The sequence below is a fragment of the Bubalus bubalis genome, chromosome 11 (genome assembly GCF_019923935.1).
Source record: "Bubalus bubalis isolate 160015118507 breed Murrah chromosome 11, NDDB_SH_1, whole genome shotgun sequence".
Classification (NCBI taxonomy): Eukaryota; Metazoa; Chordata; class Mammalia; order Artiodactyla; family Bovidae; genus Bubalus; species Bubalus bubalis.
Window position 1 is genome coordinate 47,542,211 of NC_059167.1, and position 17,746 is coordinate 47,559,956.

The 17,746-nt window shown below is 38.4% G+C and overlaps 1 protein-coding gene across 3 annotated transcripts in view; it reads left to right on the forward strand.

Annotated features, from left to right (window-relative positions):
- The window catches only part of UNC13C (unc-13 homolog C), an 855,380-nt gene that overhangs the window by 706,661 nt on the left and 130,973 nt on the right, over positions 1-17,746 (forward strand). For all 3 annotated transcript variants that reach the window (XM_044925029.2, XM_044925027.2, XM_044925028.2), the window contains one exon: positions 12,712-12,838. In XM_044925029.2, coding sequence (XP_044780964.2) covers positions 12,712-12,838 — 127 coding nt within the window. The remainder of the gene's footprint in view (positions 1-12,711; positions 12,839-17,746) is intronic.

Genomic DNA, 17,746 nt, shown 5'->3' on the forward strand with positions numbered 1-17,746 from the left:
TATTACACTGCAGTTCAGAAAACTAATTAAACGTTTTATTTTGCAAATATAATAAGTGTATTAAATATTTGTTGCCACAAGTAAAAATGTTGGAGGACTGATCAGTCCTTCAGCATTCTTAATTTTGGCAACAAATTTTTTGTTCACATCATAAGAGATAAAGGCAGTTTTGCAACTGTGGTCTACCACTAAGCAGAAGATGCTTTGGGAAAATTAAAGATAATTTGAAGTATACCTTTGAATTTTACATTATAATATCTTATAACAATGTCTGGTATGGGGTCATTATGATGCAACTGTTCAGTTTAGTCGCTCAGTCCTGTCTGACTCTTTGTGACCCCAAAACTGCAGCACGCCAGGACTCCCTGTCCATCACCAACCCAAGGAGTTTAAACAAACTCATGTCCATTAAGTCAGTGATGCCATCCAACCATCTCATCTTCTTCATCCCCTTCTTCTCCTTCCCTCAATCTTTCCCAGCATCAGGGTCTTTTCAAATGAGTCAGCTCTTCACATCAGGTGGCCAAAGTATTGGAGTTTCAACATCAACATCAGTCCTTCCAATGAACACCCAGGACTGATCTCCTTTAGAATGGACTGGTTGGATCTCCTTGCAGTCCAAGGGACTCTCAAGAGTCTTCTCTAACACCACAGTTCAAAAGTATCAATTCTTTAGCACTCAGCTTTCTTTATAGTCCAACTCTCACATCCACACATGACTACTGGAAAAACCATAGACTTGACTAGATGGACCTTTGTTGACAAAATAATGTCTCTGCTTTTTAATATGCTGTCTAGGTTGGTCATAACTTTCCATCCAAGGAGTAAGCCTCTTTTAATTTCATGGCCGCAATCACCGTCTACAGTGATTTTGGAGCCGAAAAAAAATAAAGTCAGCCACTGTTTCCACTGTTTCCCTATCTATTTGCCATGAAGTGTTGGGACCGGATGCCATGATCTTCGTTTCCTGAATGTTGAGCTTTAAGCCAACTTTTTCACTCTCCTCTTTTACTTTCCTCAAGAGGCTCTTTAGTTATTCTTTGCTTTCTGCCATTAGGGTGGTGTCATCTGCATATCTGAGTTTATTGATATTTCTCCCTGCAGTGTTGATTCCAGCCTGTGCTTCTTCCAGCCTAGAGTTTCTCATGATGTACTCTGCATATAAGGTAAATAAGCAGGGTGACAATATACAGCCTTGATGTACTCCTTTTCCTATTTAGAACCAGTCTGTTGTTCCATGTCCAGTTCTAACTGTTGCTTCCTGACCTGCACACAGATTTCTCAAGAGGCAGGTCAGGTGGTCTGGTATTCCCATCTCTTGAAGAATTTTCCACCATTTATTGTGATCCACACAGTCAAAGGCTTTGGCATAGTCAATAAAGCAGAAATAGATGTTTTTCTGGAACTCTCTTGCTTTTTCCATGATCCAGCGGACGTTGGCAATTTGTTTTGTTTTGTTTTGTTTTAATTTAATTTTATTTTATTTTTTAACTTTACAATATTGTACTGGTTTTGCCATATATCAACATGCATCCACCACGGGTGTACACGTGTTCCCCATCCTGAACCCCCCTCCCTCCTTCCTCCCCGTACCATCCCTCTGGGTCATCCCAGTGCACCAGCCCCGAGCATCCTGTATCATGCATCAAACCTGGACTGGCGACTCATTTCATATATGATATTTTAGACGTTTCAATGCCATTCTCCCAAATCATCCCACCCTCTCCCTCTCCCAGAGTCTAAAAGACTGTTCTATACATCAGTGTCTCTTTTGCTGTCTCGTATACAGGGTTATTGTTACCATCTTTCTAAATTCCATATATGTGTGTTAGTATACTGTATTGGTGTTTTTCTTTCTGGCTTACTTCACTCTGTATAATAGGCTCCAGTTTCATCCACCTCATTAGAACTGATTCAAATGTATTCTTTTTAATGGCTGAGTAATACTCCATTGTGTATATGTACCACTGCTTTCTTATCCATTCATCTGCTGATGGACATCTAGGTTGCTTCCATGTCCTGGCTATTATAAACAGTGCTGTGATGAACAATGGGGTTCACGTGTCTCTTTCAATTCTGGTTTCCTCAGTGTGTATGCCCAACAGTGGGATTGCTAGGTCATAAGGCAGTTCTATTTCCAGTTTTTTAAGGCAATTGATCTCTGGTTCCTCTGCCTTTTCCAAAACCAGCTTGAACATTTGGAAGTTCATGGTTCAGGTACTGCTAAAGCCTAGCTTGGAGAATTTTGAGCATTACCTTGCTAGCATGTGAGATGAGTGCAATTGTGCAGTAGTTTGAGCATTCTTTGGCATTGTCTTTCTTTGGATTGGAATGAAAACTGACCTTTTCTAGTCCAGTGGCCACTGCTGAGTTTTCCAAATTTGCTGGCATGTTGAATTCAGTGCTTTCACAGCATCATCTTTTAGGATTTGAAATAGCTTAACTGGAATTCCATCACATCACTAGCTTTGTTCATAGTCTTGCTTCCTAAGACCCACTTGACTTCACATTCCAGGTTATCTGGCTCTAGTTGAATGATCACACCATTTTGATTATCTAGGTTGTGAAGATCTTTTTTGTACAGTTCTTCTGTGTATTCTTGCCACCTCTTCTTAATATCTTCTGTTTCTGTTAGGTCCGTACCATTTCTTTCCTTTATTGAGCCCATCTTTGCATGAAATGTTTCCTTGGTATATCTAATTTTCTTGAAAAGATCTCTAGTCTTTCCCATAATATTGTTTTCCTCTATTTCTTTGCACTGATTGCTGAGGAAGGCTTTCTTATCTCTCCTTGCTGTTCTCTGAAACTCCGCATACAAATGGGTATATCTTTCCTTTTCTCCTTTGCTTTTTGCTTCTCTTCTTTTCACAGCTATTTGTAAGGCCTCCTCAGACAGCCATTTTGCTTTTTTGTATTTCCTTTTCTCGGGGATGGTCTTGATCCCTGTCTCCTGTACAATGTCATGAACCTCCATCCATACTTCATCAGGCACTCTGCCTATCAGATCTAGTCCCTTAAATATAATGTCTCACTTCCACTCTATATCCATAAGGGATTTGATCTAGGTCATACCTGAATGGTCTAGTGGTTTTCCCCACTGTCTTCAATTTAAGTCTGAACTTGGCAATAAGGAGTTCATGATCTGAGCCACAGTCAGCTCCCGGTCTTGTTTTTGCCAACTGTATAGAGCTTCTCCATCTTTGGCTACAAAGAATACAATCCATCTGATTTCAGTGTTGGCCATCGGGTGATGTCCTTGTGTAGAGTCTTCTCTTGTGTTGTTGGAAGAGGGTGTTTGCTAGGACCAGTGCATTCTCTTGGGAAAACTCTATTAGCCTTTGCCCTGCTTCATTCTGTACTCCAAGGCCATATTTGCCTGTTACTCCAGGTGTTTCTTGACTTCCTACTTTTGCATTCCAGTCCCCTATAATGAAAAGGACATCTTTTTGGGGTGTTAGTTCTAAAAGGTCTTGTAGGTTCCACAGAACCATTCAACTTCAGCTTCTTCAGCATTACTGGTCGGGGCATAGACTTGGATTATCATGATATTGAATGGTTTGCCTTGGAAACGAATAGATGTAACTGTAGTTTATTTGAAATATTTCCTTATACTATATCATTACACATTATGGGAGGAATATATGAAGACATGAGAAAAACAGGCATACAGATTTTGGAAAATAACAGCTCACTTTTTATAGAATCATCCAAGTGGTAATAACTACTGAGAATATAGCTGAGAGCCTACAGTATGAAACAAGGGTGATAGGAAAATAAATGGTAATGTTAGTCAGCTGCAAAATACATGTATTTTTATTTCTATGATTATTCCTCTCTCAGAGCCTATATACTGTTTTCTTAAAATGAACTTAAGAGTCTGATTAACTGATCCCTGTGTTATGGTGGATCAGTTCACAGTGGGGTCTGCCGGAAGTTCTTAGGCTGATACAGTGACATAGAGCAAAGGGATGGCGTGACTGTGTGTGTGTGTGTGTATGTGTGTATGCATTTGTATATGAAACAAACTGAAAAGCAGAATAGTTTGAGGGTTAATTAATAGGCACATCTTAACCTTTGAAAAGCCTTTGCGTGATGCAACAGAACGTAGCTTCACATAGCCTAACTCCATAACAAACAATTTAACACAATGACAGCTTATTTATTTCTTGCTTGTACAAGTCAAAGAAGGTGTTTGATTGCACAGCTGTCTTCTGATTAGTGGTTGAAGGATCCAGACTTCTACCCTTTAGCAGCTCTACATTCCCCAAGAACCTCAGAATCCTTGGCAGGATCTTCTGCATCTGGCCAGCAAATGAGGGAAAAGAGAGCAAAGCAGATTTCACAGGAGGTGTTTTAAGACAAGACTGAATATGCATCTATTACTTTGACCCACAAGTCAGTCATAGGCCAATCTATTGCAGGGAAGATTGGGAAACTCAGTCTATTTGTGTGCCTTGGAGGAAAAGGACTTAGTTCTATAACCAACTAATAGTTAAACCACAAACCCTGAGATTCATGATGATCATCACCATTAGTCACTGCTGAAAAAAGTTTAAATTCTATTTAAAATTTTCTACTTAAGGATAAGCATCACATGTAGACCTTATTTATACAGGTGTGTACCATTTCCATTATCAATTGCATTTTTCTTAAGCGCAAATTCACCTCACCAACTAATTCAGTAAACTGAAAACCTCTTGCTAGATAAGCTGCAGTGCATAATCCGTGTAAAGATGTCAATTACTCTTATGTTGAATTGGCAGAATGTGAAAACAGATGGTACTGGTCTTCTGTGTCTGTCCACAGAGCAGTAAATACTAGTTGATGGTGCATGAAAGAGATGCAGCTTAAGAGGATAGAAACTAACTCCTATGAGTATGAAAGCAATTCTGTAAAGAGAAAACTATTAGCAATTCTTCTAAGTAAAACTCTGATAGTTTGAGTTATCATATAACATACAGTCTTAGGAACTAGAATGGATGATCTCCAGACTAGAGCAAAACCAGATTTCACCTTTTTAAAAGATAAAAGATAATTGGTCGCTTTTCTATCTTCTTTCCTGTGTCCATTCTCTATAAGAGAGACACGGCAGGTGGGGGGCAAAAGGGACAGGGTGATGGCTAAGGTGTGGCTACAAAAAGTTAGACAAGCAGAAGTGTTCCTTTCCTGAAACTGTGGCAACAGCAAGGATGAGGGGTATGTGGGAGGGTAGAGAGCTTGCAGAGTCCAGGACAAGGGGTTTGAGGAGGGCTGTAAGTTCTGAACAGAGTGCCCAAGTAGGGAAAAAGGCAAAATTGCTGCAGTTATGGAGAAACGAAGTGTAAATAGGTTATGCAAATAAACTGAAGGTCTTGTCTGGAAAACTGACTAGGACACTGCCCATAGCTGGCATTTACCTGCTTACCAAAGCACACCTTATCTTTGACCTTTTAAAATTTCTGTTGAGCCATTTATTTTTCTTTTAGCAGTTACATTCCTTCTATCCAAACTTAGTTTATATGCATTCTTTTTTTCATTGAGATATAGCTGATTTACAATATTATGTTAGTCTCAGGTATACCACATAGTGATTCAGAATCTTTATAGATTTTATATATATATATATATATATATTCCATTTATAGTTTTTATAAAATATTGGCTATATTCCCTGTGCTGTACAATATATCATTAAAGTCTATTTATTTATACATAGAAGTCTGTACCTCTGAAACCCCTCCTCCTATCTTGCTCCTCTCCACCTCCCTCTCCCTACTGGTAACAGCTAGTTTGCTCTTCTGTGTTTATTGCTTCTCTGTTGCAATCATTTGTTATATTCTTTAGATTCTACCTGTAAGAAATAACATATGGTATTTGTCTTTCTCCATCAGACTTATTTTCTAAGCATAATAACCTTCCAGGTCCATCCATGTTCTTGCAGACCTTTTATTCTTTATATGGCTGAGTAGTATTCAATATCCTACTGTATTCAACACATACACCACATCTTCTTTATCCATTCATCTGTTGATGGGCACTTAGGTGACTTGCTTATCTTGACAAGTATAAATAATGCTGCTGTGAACACTGGGATTCATGTATCTTTTCAAAATACTGTTTTCATTTTCTTTGGATGTATACGCAGGAGTGGAATTGCTGGGTCATATGGTAGTTCTATTTTAGTTTTTTTGAGGAAACACCATTCTATTTCCTGAGCAGTTGCATCAATTTACATTCTCTCAAACCATATACTAAGTTTCCTTTATCTCCACATCCTTGACAACATTTGTTATTTGTGGTCTTTTTTCATAGCCATTTTGACAGGTGTGAGGTGACATCTTATTGTGGATTTGATTTGCATTTATCTTATGATTAATGATGTTGAGCATCTTTTCGTGTGCCTATTTCTATCTCTGTCTTCTTTGGGAAAATGTCTATTCGTGTCTTAATTGAGTTGTTTGGGCTTTTTTTTTTTTTTTTTTTTTGATGTTAAGTTGTATGAACTGTTTGTGTATTTTGGATATTACCCATTATCAGTAATACCATTTGCAAGTATTTTCTCCCACTCAGTAGCTGTCTTTTCATTTTGTCGATGATATCCTTTGCTGTGCAAAAGCTTTGAAATTGAATTAGGACTCATTTCTAAATTTTTGCTTTTGTTTCCTTTGGTTTAAGAGAATGATACATAAAAATTATTACTATGATTTATCTTATAAAATGTTCTACTTATATTTTCTTTTTGTTTTTTTTTTCTTTTTTTAAAATTTTATTTTATTTTTAAACTTTACATAACTGTATTAGTTTTGCCAAATATCAAAATGAATCTGCCACAGGTATACATGTAGTTTTGTGGTTTCCAGTCTCTTACATTTAGTCTTTAATCCATTTTGAGTTTATTTTTATATATGGTGTGGGAAATGTTATAATTTCATCCTTTTACATGTAGCTATCCGGTTTTCCCTTTACTGATTATTGTGGATATAGATGATTTTACTACTTTTGCCTTTTAACCTTCTTACTAGCTTTGTTGGAGAAGGGAATGACAGCCCACTCCAGTGTTCTTGCCTGGGAAATCTCATAGACAGAGGAGTCCGGCAGGCTACAGTCCACAGGGTCGCAAAGAGTCAGACACGACTTAGCAACTGAGCATGCACTAGCTTTGAATGGTTGATTTACTGTATACTTGGCCTTCCCCTGTGGCTCAGCTGGTAAAGAATCTGCCTGCAATGTGGGAGACCTGGGTTCAATCCCTGGGTTGGGAAGATACCCTGAAGAAGGGAAAGGCTACCCACTCTAGTATTCTGGCCTGGAGAATTCCATGGACTGTGTAGTCGATGGGGTCACAAAGAGTCAGACACGACTGAGTGACTTTCACTCACTCACTCACTGCCTTTATCAAGGAGCTCTTTCTTTTTTGTAATCTTTCATATTTCTCATTGTGGCCTTTTCTTTTTCACTTATAGAAGTCACTTTAACATTTCTTCTAAAGCTGGTTTGGTGGTACTGAACTATTTTAGCTTGTCTCTAAAACTTTTGATTTCTTCTTCAAATCTCAGTGATAGATTATCCTTGGTTGTATGCTTTTCTCTTTCATTACTCTAGTTTCAACTGAAAATCAGCTCATTGCCTTATGGGAGTTCCCTAATTTCTTTTCCCTTGCAACTGTTAATATTTTCTCTTATATTCATTTTTTGCTGTTTGAATTACAGTGTGTCTTGGGGTGGTCCTCTTTGGGTAGATCCTGTTTGGGACTCTGTGCTTTCTGCACTTGGGGGTCTTTTTCCTTTTCCAGGTTAGGGAAGTTTTCAGCTGTTATATGATATCATCACACATATTCTCTGCTCCAATCTCTCTTCCTCTTCTGGGCCCTCTGTTACCTGAGTGTTAGTACATTTGATTTTATTCCAAAGATTTATTAAACCTCCCTCATTTTTTTATTCTTTTTTTTTTTTTTCTGTTGAGCTTCAGTGATTTCCACTGTTCTGTCTTCCAGCTCACTGATCTGTTTCTCTCTATCATTTAATCTACTATTGATTCCTTCCAGTGTATTTTTCATTTAGTTTGTGTATTCTTCATCTCTGTTAAACAGTTTTAACTTCTCACTCTGTTTTTCCATTTTTTCTCCTGAGTTCTTTGATCATCTTTACAATTATTACTTGAGCTCTTTTGCAGGTAGATTGCCTATCTCCACTTAGTTCTCTTTCTGGGGTTTTATCATGTTCCTTTGTTTTAACCCATGTTTCTCTGGCACCTCATTTTGTTGATTTGCTGTTTTTATTTCTCTGTATCTAGGAGGTTATGTTTCCTGACCTTGGAGAAATGGCCTTTTGTAGGAGACATCCCGTCCATCAGCCCACTCCCCACTGGTCACCAGAGCTGCCTGCTCTAGGGTACCCTGTATGGGCTGTGTATGTGGATCCTTCTGTTGGGGAGGGTAGACTACTGGGGCAGGCTGGCAGACATGACTGGCTCCAGGTCCAGCTGTTTGCCAGGCCCAGCCTTGTGCTGAGGCTGCCAGCTGCTGATTGTTGGGCTGGGTCATGGGGTGGCTGTTTTTCAGAATGCATAGGGTCCCCGCTACTGAGCTGTCTCACTGGTAGGTGGAGTTGGGGTCCAGGATATCCTGGATTGTCCACACCATACATAGGTGAAACAAGGTCTTGGGGCTAGTGCTGACTGACTGGTGGGCAGAGCAGTCTAGTTGCAAGGTTCAGCAGTCCCAGAATTGGTGTCAGACTGCTGATGGTTGGGCCTGCTCCTGACACAGCTAGCTGTGGGGTCCTGAGTGTCCTAAAGCTTGTCTGAGCTCTCTAGTGAGTGGGGCTGGTGGGGAGAATGGCTGAAGAGCCCAAGATTTCTCAGAACTGGTATTTACCTGTTGCTGGAGTGAGGGGCCAACTGGTCCTGGGCTGGTGCTGGACTGCTGGTGGGTTGGTTTGACCCTGCCATGATGGGCTGCAGGACTCAAGTTGACCTTGGGCTGGTGTCTGCTCACTGGTGGGTGGGGTGAGGCTCTGATTCTAAGGTTAGAGCAGGCTTGCTGATAGGGGGTGGGGGGAGGCAGGGCACCCAGGATTCTGGGGCTGGTGCCTGCGCATTGGTATGTGAAGCTGTATCTCAGTGTCTCTAGCTGCAGGGCCCTGGAGGCCCCAGCATGCTGGTGTGTGGGGCCAGGTCCTCGGCCCTTTGGTGGGCAGATCAATGTTCAGGGGTGACTCTAGGCTCAGGGACTCTTAAGGAAGCCTGTCTGATGATGGGTGGGGCTGTAGTTGGCACTGGTGAGTGCCAGGAGACATCCCAGCATTGGTGCCCTTAGGCTAGTGGGTGGGGTGGGGCTGGGTTCCCCAGGCTAGCAAGCTAAAGGGAGGATTCAACAATATTGGTTGCTAGCACTAACGTCCACATGGTACAAGGAGGTCCCCAAAGTGACTTTAGCCAGTGTCTCTGTCCCCAGAGTGAGCTCCAGTTGCCCCCCAGCTTCTACAGGAGACCCTCTAAGATCAGCTGGCAGGTCTTACCCAGGCTCCTTTCAAATCTCAATTTCTTTCCTGAGTCTGTAAGTGTGTAAAATTTTGTGTGTGCCCTTTACGAGTGGAGTCTATTTCTCATGAACCTCTGGGTCTTCCGAAAGTTAGCCCACTGGTCTTCAAAGCCAAATGTTCAGGGGCTCATCCTGGCACAGGATCTCTGGGCTGGGAGCCTGATGTGGGGCTCAGACCCCTCATTCCTTGGAGAGAACCTCTGCAATTGTAATTATTGTTTGTGCATGGTCCACCCAGGGGCATGAGGCTCGACTGGACCTTGATTCTGCCCTCCTACCTCCTGCTTGTGTTCCTTCTTTTTATCTTCAGTTGTAAAAGGTCACTTATGATAGATTTGGGTGTTTTTCATAAATAATTATTCTGTAAGTAGTTGTGATTTTGTTGTGCTGGTGAGAGTTCAGCTCAGGGTATTCCTCCTTTGTCATATTGGGAACTCTCTCATCTACATATGTTCTTAATATTTAAAGCATTAAACAATAAAGTTATATATGAACTTTTTTGAATATATATTCAAAATGAACATAATTTGAATATGTATTTTATTAAAAATGTAATTTAAAATAAACTCTATAAAAATTAAAAATTTAAATTGTTTTTCTGTTTTGGGGGATGTAATTCAAATATAGTTCTCAGAAAAGTATTTCCTTCTAAAATATACAAACATATGTATTAAAATGAGGTCAAATGCAAGTTATTAGTTCATATAAATTTTTACATAAATCACTTGAATAAAGCTAAAATTTAATGAGTTAAATCTCATAAATCTAAATTTCAGACATAAAAATATTGACAATTCTAGAATTCAAAAACCATCTCGTTGGCAGAAAACCAATATCAGGCTTCCTATATGTATATGGAAAACTACATATATACAAACTTTGCAAGTAATATGAATCATTGATTATTCAAAATATCCCCTAGCTAGTAGTAGATTTGCTTTGCATACTGCGTTGATTCATGAGCACCTTCAAATGCATGAATTGGACCCAAAGAAAATGGGTGCTTAATGATACTTTCATATGCCCTAATCTACTGCATATATGCCATCCAGAGAAAGAACATGGTGGGTTGATTAGTTTATCCTTTCTCTTACACAGATGCTTCCATAGCTTAAATTCCTTCCCATATTCCAAATCTGTAACTATTTCTGTTGTCAACAATGGCAATCGGCAAACCTTGGTAGCATTTGGACACCATCACCTACGGTTTCTAGACTAGAGAACAAAAGATATTCCAGTGTTCCTACGGGCTTTAGAGAGTATTAATCATAAGAGCAAGTGGTGTTAGTCACAAAGACAGATGTTTAGAGTTATGGCTTGTTCTGTGCTAGTGCCAAGTGTGGGATCCCCAGTGATAGAGGAGGCTACAAGCTATTTAATTTTTGAGTTTGCATTTGGGATAAGTAGAATCTGCTTTATGTGTAGGCTGTTAGGGCAAGAGTCTTCCCTTATCTGGGCTTCAGGGTAGTAGTGCATTAAATTCCGACCTATAAATTTATCAAATACATGTTTCCTCTTATGGTATGGAGGGATACTAGATGTCCAAAGGGAGAGGGATAGAGAGAGAACCAGCAGTGAAGGGGGAAAGGGTGGAATAAATTTGGAGGAAACAGCAAAACATCACCTAATTCATAATTTTGCCTAGGAGTTTGGTCTATAGGTACTAATATATTACTCTTATTTCTGTGTATAACTGTATGTGTTCTCCCTCTCTGCATTTTTCTTGGTTTTGGAAATTGTCTTGAATTATTGTTTAAATAATTTGAGAATGTTTAAGTTTGGGGTGGTGTTACCTCTTGCATTTATTATTGGGATTTAAGTCCCTCTAGAGTCAGGTTTTGAAAAGCAGGGATGCCCTCAGTTACTTTATAACAATCTATTTTCTTCCATAAGTGCTTTTAGCCTGAAATATTAATTAAAGCATGTTCCTATTATAAATCAAAGCCCTTAGCTTGAAGGAGATTCACAGAACCTCAATTAGAAATTCTCAGAGGACACTTTCAACCTGCATATAGTTAGGGATATTTTGGGTTTGGTTGTGTCTATACTTCAGAGAAGGCAATGGCACCCCACACGAGTACTCTTGCCTGGAAAATCCCATGGACAGAGGAGCCTGGTAGGCTGCAGTCTATGCTAATGGTCGGACACGACTGAGCGACTTCACTTTCACTTTTCACTTTCATACATTGGAGAAGGAAATGGCAACCCACTCCAGTGTTCTTGCCTGGAGAATCCCAGGGACGGGGGAGCCTGGTGGGCTGCCGTCTATGGGGTCACACAGAGTCGGACACGACTGAAGTGACGTAGCAGCAGCAGCAGTGCCTATACTTAAAGACAGAATTGGCCAAAATTCATATTGAATAAAGATAAATGGGTCCAGTAACACTACTTTTGTCTCTACTTCCCAGTACTGTATGTCCAGATTGAAGTACGGTTTTAAGCTACAGTTTTGAGCAAGAGATTTTTAAAAGTTACATTTAGAAATTATTGCTATATGGGAAAATAATCTTTTAAAAGTGTTGATATATGTATATGAATAATTGATGCACTTTGCTGTATACCTGAAACCGACACAACATTGTAAACCAACTATACTCCAATAAGAATTCTAAAAAGAAAAGAAAATCCTGCTTCAAGAAATGTCAGAAGAGTCACAGAGTACAAAATAATTTTAGCTGAACTTAAAAGGTGAATAAAAAATCAGCTATCTTAGAAGTTAGATATATTTCTTCTCCTTAATTTTTTAAGTATTAAATATCCAGGCCAGAAATGTGATCTACTCATTCACATCTCCAGTATTAATTAGGAATTATGTCTCCTACTTTGGTTCATGTTTTATTCATACTTACAAGTTTTAATTCTTTCTGGCACTTTAGTATCAGGCTAAAAGTAGTCAAAATATGAAAGCTTGGAGATAAATAGAAAAATGTTGGTATGTTATCACTCTTTAACTCAGCACAATGCTCACCTTTTCCAGGAAAGCACATTAGAGCATTCACATTTCTACACAGGACCAAACAGATGATTTTTGCATTTTGTAAAATTTCAGGTCTGTCTTTAGCAATTCACTTTGCCTTAACCTCAGATATAATATTTTCTTCCTTTCTGAAATAGGAATAATAAAAGTAGACTGGAACACAGCATTGTTGGCAAACCACACGTTATTAAATGTTTGATTTTATCTATTACAGAACATGAAAAGCAGAGGTTATGCAAGAGCACTGATTATATGAATTTGCATTTCAAAGTGAAATGGTTTTATAATGAATATGTGCGGGAACTTCCTGCCTTCAAGGATGCCGTTCCTGAATACTCCTTGTAAGTAGTGATTTTTTCACCCCCAAGTTTATTCTCAATTCATAGTCCTGTAAAATTACACCTGAATTATGCAGCCCTAAAATCTCTTCTCATAATCTTCATTTGAATGCAGACATTTCTGTTTTGAAATTAGTGTTAAATGATTTGCATATATTTAGGAAGCATATTTAATTGAATTGTAAATATGTCTTACTTGGATATTCAAGTCAAAGAGAAAGAAATACATAATGAATAACAGCTCACACGATGAAATGATTTCTTGTAAAAGTGCTTGAACTCGGATTTTGTTAGGAAAATGAAGGGGGCTTGTATATTGATCTATATAATCCAGATTTCTCTTTATTTCAAACCTAAACATGTCTTAAAAATTTATATTTCTAAAATAGAAGTCACTGTTAAACAGGTAACATTGTCATAAGCATGTTTCTATCAAATACAATTGTAATCACACAGTCAGATTTATAATACTGTGCATTTGATATTTGTCAGAATTCCATTTTATTCTGTTGAGAGGGGTCTGCCATATTCTAAGCACTATGCCAAGTATTGTAGGAAAGGGAGAAAAAAATAAAGACCTCACCTTGAAAGGAGCTTATACTCAAGGAGACATGGACAAGAATACAAATCATGATAAAACAAGGCAAATTGAAATAAGTACTAATTCAAGTAGTATAAGCAAAATGCAGTGCAGTCTCACAAAAGAGATATATTACCCCTATTTCAGTGACTCTACACAGTATTTATGAATAAGGTAACATTTAATATAGACTTTGAAAGGTTGGTCAGGTTATAACAAGAAAAGGAAAGAAAAGTTCTGAGGGTAATTATGGAAGAAGGAACACATGGGCTTTGGCCCATGGGAAATAGTTTAATTTCAGTGAAGAACACAATATTTTTACAAAATTAGTAGAAAGTAATGTAGGAAAAGTGCTTTTGACTAGATTATATAAATACAGTGAAGCTTTTGCTACTTTCATTAGGCATTGTGGAGGTTGGAAGAGGCAAAGATTGGAAGGGGTAGAGAAGAGATTTAGAAGGTAGTGAGTAATGTAATGATAAGATTAGAACACCCATTTATATAACTTTTCTCATAGAAGTTTATAAGCTAGAATGAGATACCAGGAGAAGTAAAAAGTTTACACATAATAGTGTGACTGTAGTAAAAGTGTAAAGGATGAAGATGTGTGGGAGATAAGTTTCAAAGATAGAATTTACAGACTTTGTCAGCGAAATACACTTGAGGATTGAAGACTTAAACATGCAGTACAAGTGTCTAAGTGTTGGTGACATCGTTGGCTGGGAATAGGGAAATAAAAAGGGGAGCTGTTTGCCAGAGACTTCTGCTTCTGGCTCTGTCTGAACTAACTATAATCAGACTACCATGCTCACTGAAGACCAACTATAAAAGCTGAATAAATTAAACAGCATCAGAGAGCAATCAAGGCAAGTCACCAGGGAGTGAGTCACTAAGGTCCCTGAGAAAAGAAATGCATTGAGATGAACCCTGTGTCTGTTGCAGTTTCTCCCCAGTCCCCTCCAGCTACGTGCATTTACCAATTTGCCATACCAGTCATGGTGGTCAAACAGAGAACAGTAACCCAGAGTTTATAGTGATCTCCACTGGCTAGAGAAACAAACATCGGTGTTCAGGGCTATAAAGCCTGCTTGGTCTTGTGGGACCAAGATCTTGGAATAAAGGGGACTACAGAGAAGTACAACATGTTGTATGCAGTTTCTTTTTGAGGTGTTCTCTGATTCCTAATCTGCCCTTGTGTGGAAAGTGAGGCAGAAATTGAGTAGAATGCAAGCACTAAGAGATTACAAAGCTATGTGGAGACTTTAACATTCTCACAATGTTGGGGAGACAAAAATTAGAAGGTAAGGCTTTCTAAGAAAGAAGAAGCACTATAAACATCCCAGTTTTTCAGGTGAGATCCCTGAAGGAGTCTGTTCTAAAAATAAGGGCAAACTGAGACCAGCCTAAAATCTAGCCTTTCCTGGATCTTGGTGATCTTCCTACATTCTATCTACAAGCAGAAACTTAGATCCAGTCTGAAGGAAATGATAAATCAAAGGTTCCACAATTTTTCATAGACAATGCACAATATTTAAAAGGTTAAAGATTGCCAGACAATGGGACCAAATGACTAGAATCCAAGAGAAAAAGAGATATTAGCCTTATCAGACATAGTTTGATATGTCCTTCAAATTGTGGGAGGACTTCAACAGTAAAAAGGAACCTATAAGAAGAATAAATTGGACATCACAGAACTGAAAAAGGAAAAGTTAGGAATGTAATAGATGGACCTAATGGCAGAATATACATAGCAGAGGGCCTAAAATAACTGAGCCGTAGAAACAAAAAATACAAATATAGAAAAAAACAAAACAGGGATATATGGGGCAAATTATAAAAAGGTCTGGTGTACAATGAATTGGGTCCCAAAAAGAGAGAAGAGAGAAAGAATAAATAGTATTTGAGCAGTGTGTAAAAAGATACCAGATGTGGATTTTGCAAAACTGATGAAAAGTTTGAAACTAAAGTTCAAGAATTTCTATAAATCCTAAGAAGGATAAATGCAAGGAAAACCACCTGCAGGCACATCATAGAAAACTGCTTAAAATCAAAAAGAAGTAAAACTTAAGTGTACTGGGATCGAGGAAGGGAAGACACTACCTTCAAAAGAGCTGCAGTAATACAATTGACTGATTATTCAACAGAAGTGACTGAAACCTGAATACGATGCAATGATATCTTTCAATTGCTGAAAGAGAGCAATTAGAATTCTGCGTCAAATATATCCTTCAAAAATAAAGGAAAATAAAAACATTTATACAGTATAACTGGGGATCTTCCCAACCCTGGAATAGAACCCAGGTCTTCTGTACTGTAGCCAGATTCTTTGCCAACTGAGCTGCAAGGGAGGCCCAGATGAAAACCTAAGAGAACTCATTTCCAGGAGACTCTCATCAAAAATATACTCTAAGCCTTCAGACAGAGGAAAATGACTTAAGATAAGAATACAGTAATAAAGAATTAAAAGTATTAGAGAAGATGAACAAATTAGTACATTTAAAGCACATTAGCAAGATTGCTGGGAGAAATATCAATAACCTCAGATATGCAGATGACACCACCCTTATGGCAGAAAGTGAAGAGGAACTAAAAAGCCTCTTGATGAAAGTGAAAGAGGAGAGTGAAAAAGTTGGCTTAAAGCTCAACATTCAGAAAACGAAGATCATGGCATCCGGTCCCATCACTTCATGGGAAATAGATGGAGAAAACAGTGGAAACAGTGTCAGACTTTATTTTTTGGGGCTCCAAAATCACTGCAGATGGTGACTGCAGCCACGAAATTAAAAGACGCTTACTCCTTGGAAGGAAAGTTATGTCCAACCTAGATAGCATATTCAAAAGCAGAGACATTACTTTGCCAACAAAGGTCCATCTAGTCAAGGCTATGGTTTTTCCTGTGGTCATGAATGGATGTGAGAGTTGGACTGTGAAGAAGGCTGAGTGCCGAAGCATTGATGCTTTTGAACTGTGGTGTTGGAGAAGACTCTTGAGAGTCCCTTGGACTGCAAGGAGATCCAACCAGTCCATTCTGAAGGAGATCAGCCCTGGGATTTCTTTGGAAGGAATGATGCTAAAGCTGAAACTCCAGTACTTTGGCCACCTCATGCGAAGAGTTGACTCATTGGAAAAGACTCTGATGCTGGGAGGGATTGGGGGCAGGAAGAGAAGGGGAAGACAGAGGATGAGATGTCTGGATGGCATCACGGACTCGATGGACGTGAGTCTGAGTGAACTCCAGGAGTTGGTGATAGACAGGGAGGCCTGGCGTGCTGCGATTCATGGGGTCACAAAGAATTGGACTGAGCAACTGAACTGAACTGAACTGAGCAATATAAAAGTTTTAAAATCTGTAGAATAAAATCTGCATAGAATTAAAATAGAGGACAAAAATAGCCTGAAAATGTAGGAGAATGATAGACTGAGTTAATATAAGGTCCTCAAATTATTTGGAAGGTGTAAATACTCATTTTAAAAAGCTTTTACTATGTCTGGGTGTTTGTGTTATAATTTATAATGCAAGCTCTTAATGTATAATATAATACTAAGCATCAAATAAGATTATGGGGAAGGAGGAGCGAGTAAAATAAAACTACTTAAAAGGCAAAAAATGAGAAAGAAAGGAATGAAGGGCAAGTAGGAAACTGGGGGTGGGAATGAAATATGATAGATTTAAAATTTAATGTATCAGAAAATTAAGTGTAAACCTTAAGTGCAAGAAGATTGATATTCTAGCCAACAAGTATTGTTCTGTTAGATAAAATAGTAAAACCCAAAGTATATTTCTTATAATTTATTCATCTAAAACATGAGAGTCTAGAAATGTTAAAAGATGAAAAAAATAATTGAAAGGAAAATTATGCAGCTATATTAATATTAAAAAAGTAGATTTTAAGATAAACACTTTGAGAGAAATTTTTCATGATAATTAAGGGAACAATTCAACAAAAAGATGTTTCATTTCTAGTGGAACGATATCACATGTTCTTGGATTGGAAGAATTAATACTGTTAAATGGCCATACTATCCAAAGCAATCTACAGATTTAATGTGATCTCCATCAAATTATCCGTGACATTTTTCACAGAACTAGAACAAATAATCCTAAAATTTATATTGCACCATGAAAGACCCCAAATTGCCAAAACAATTCTGAGGAAAAAGAACAAAACTGGAGGTATAACCCTCCCAGACTATAGACAATACTACAAATTTACAGCAATCAAAACAGCATGTTACTGGCACAAAAACAAATATGCGGATCAATGGAACAGAGTAGAGAGCCCAGAAATAAACCCACACAACCTACAATCAATTAATCTTCAACAAAGGTG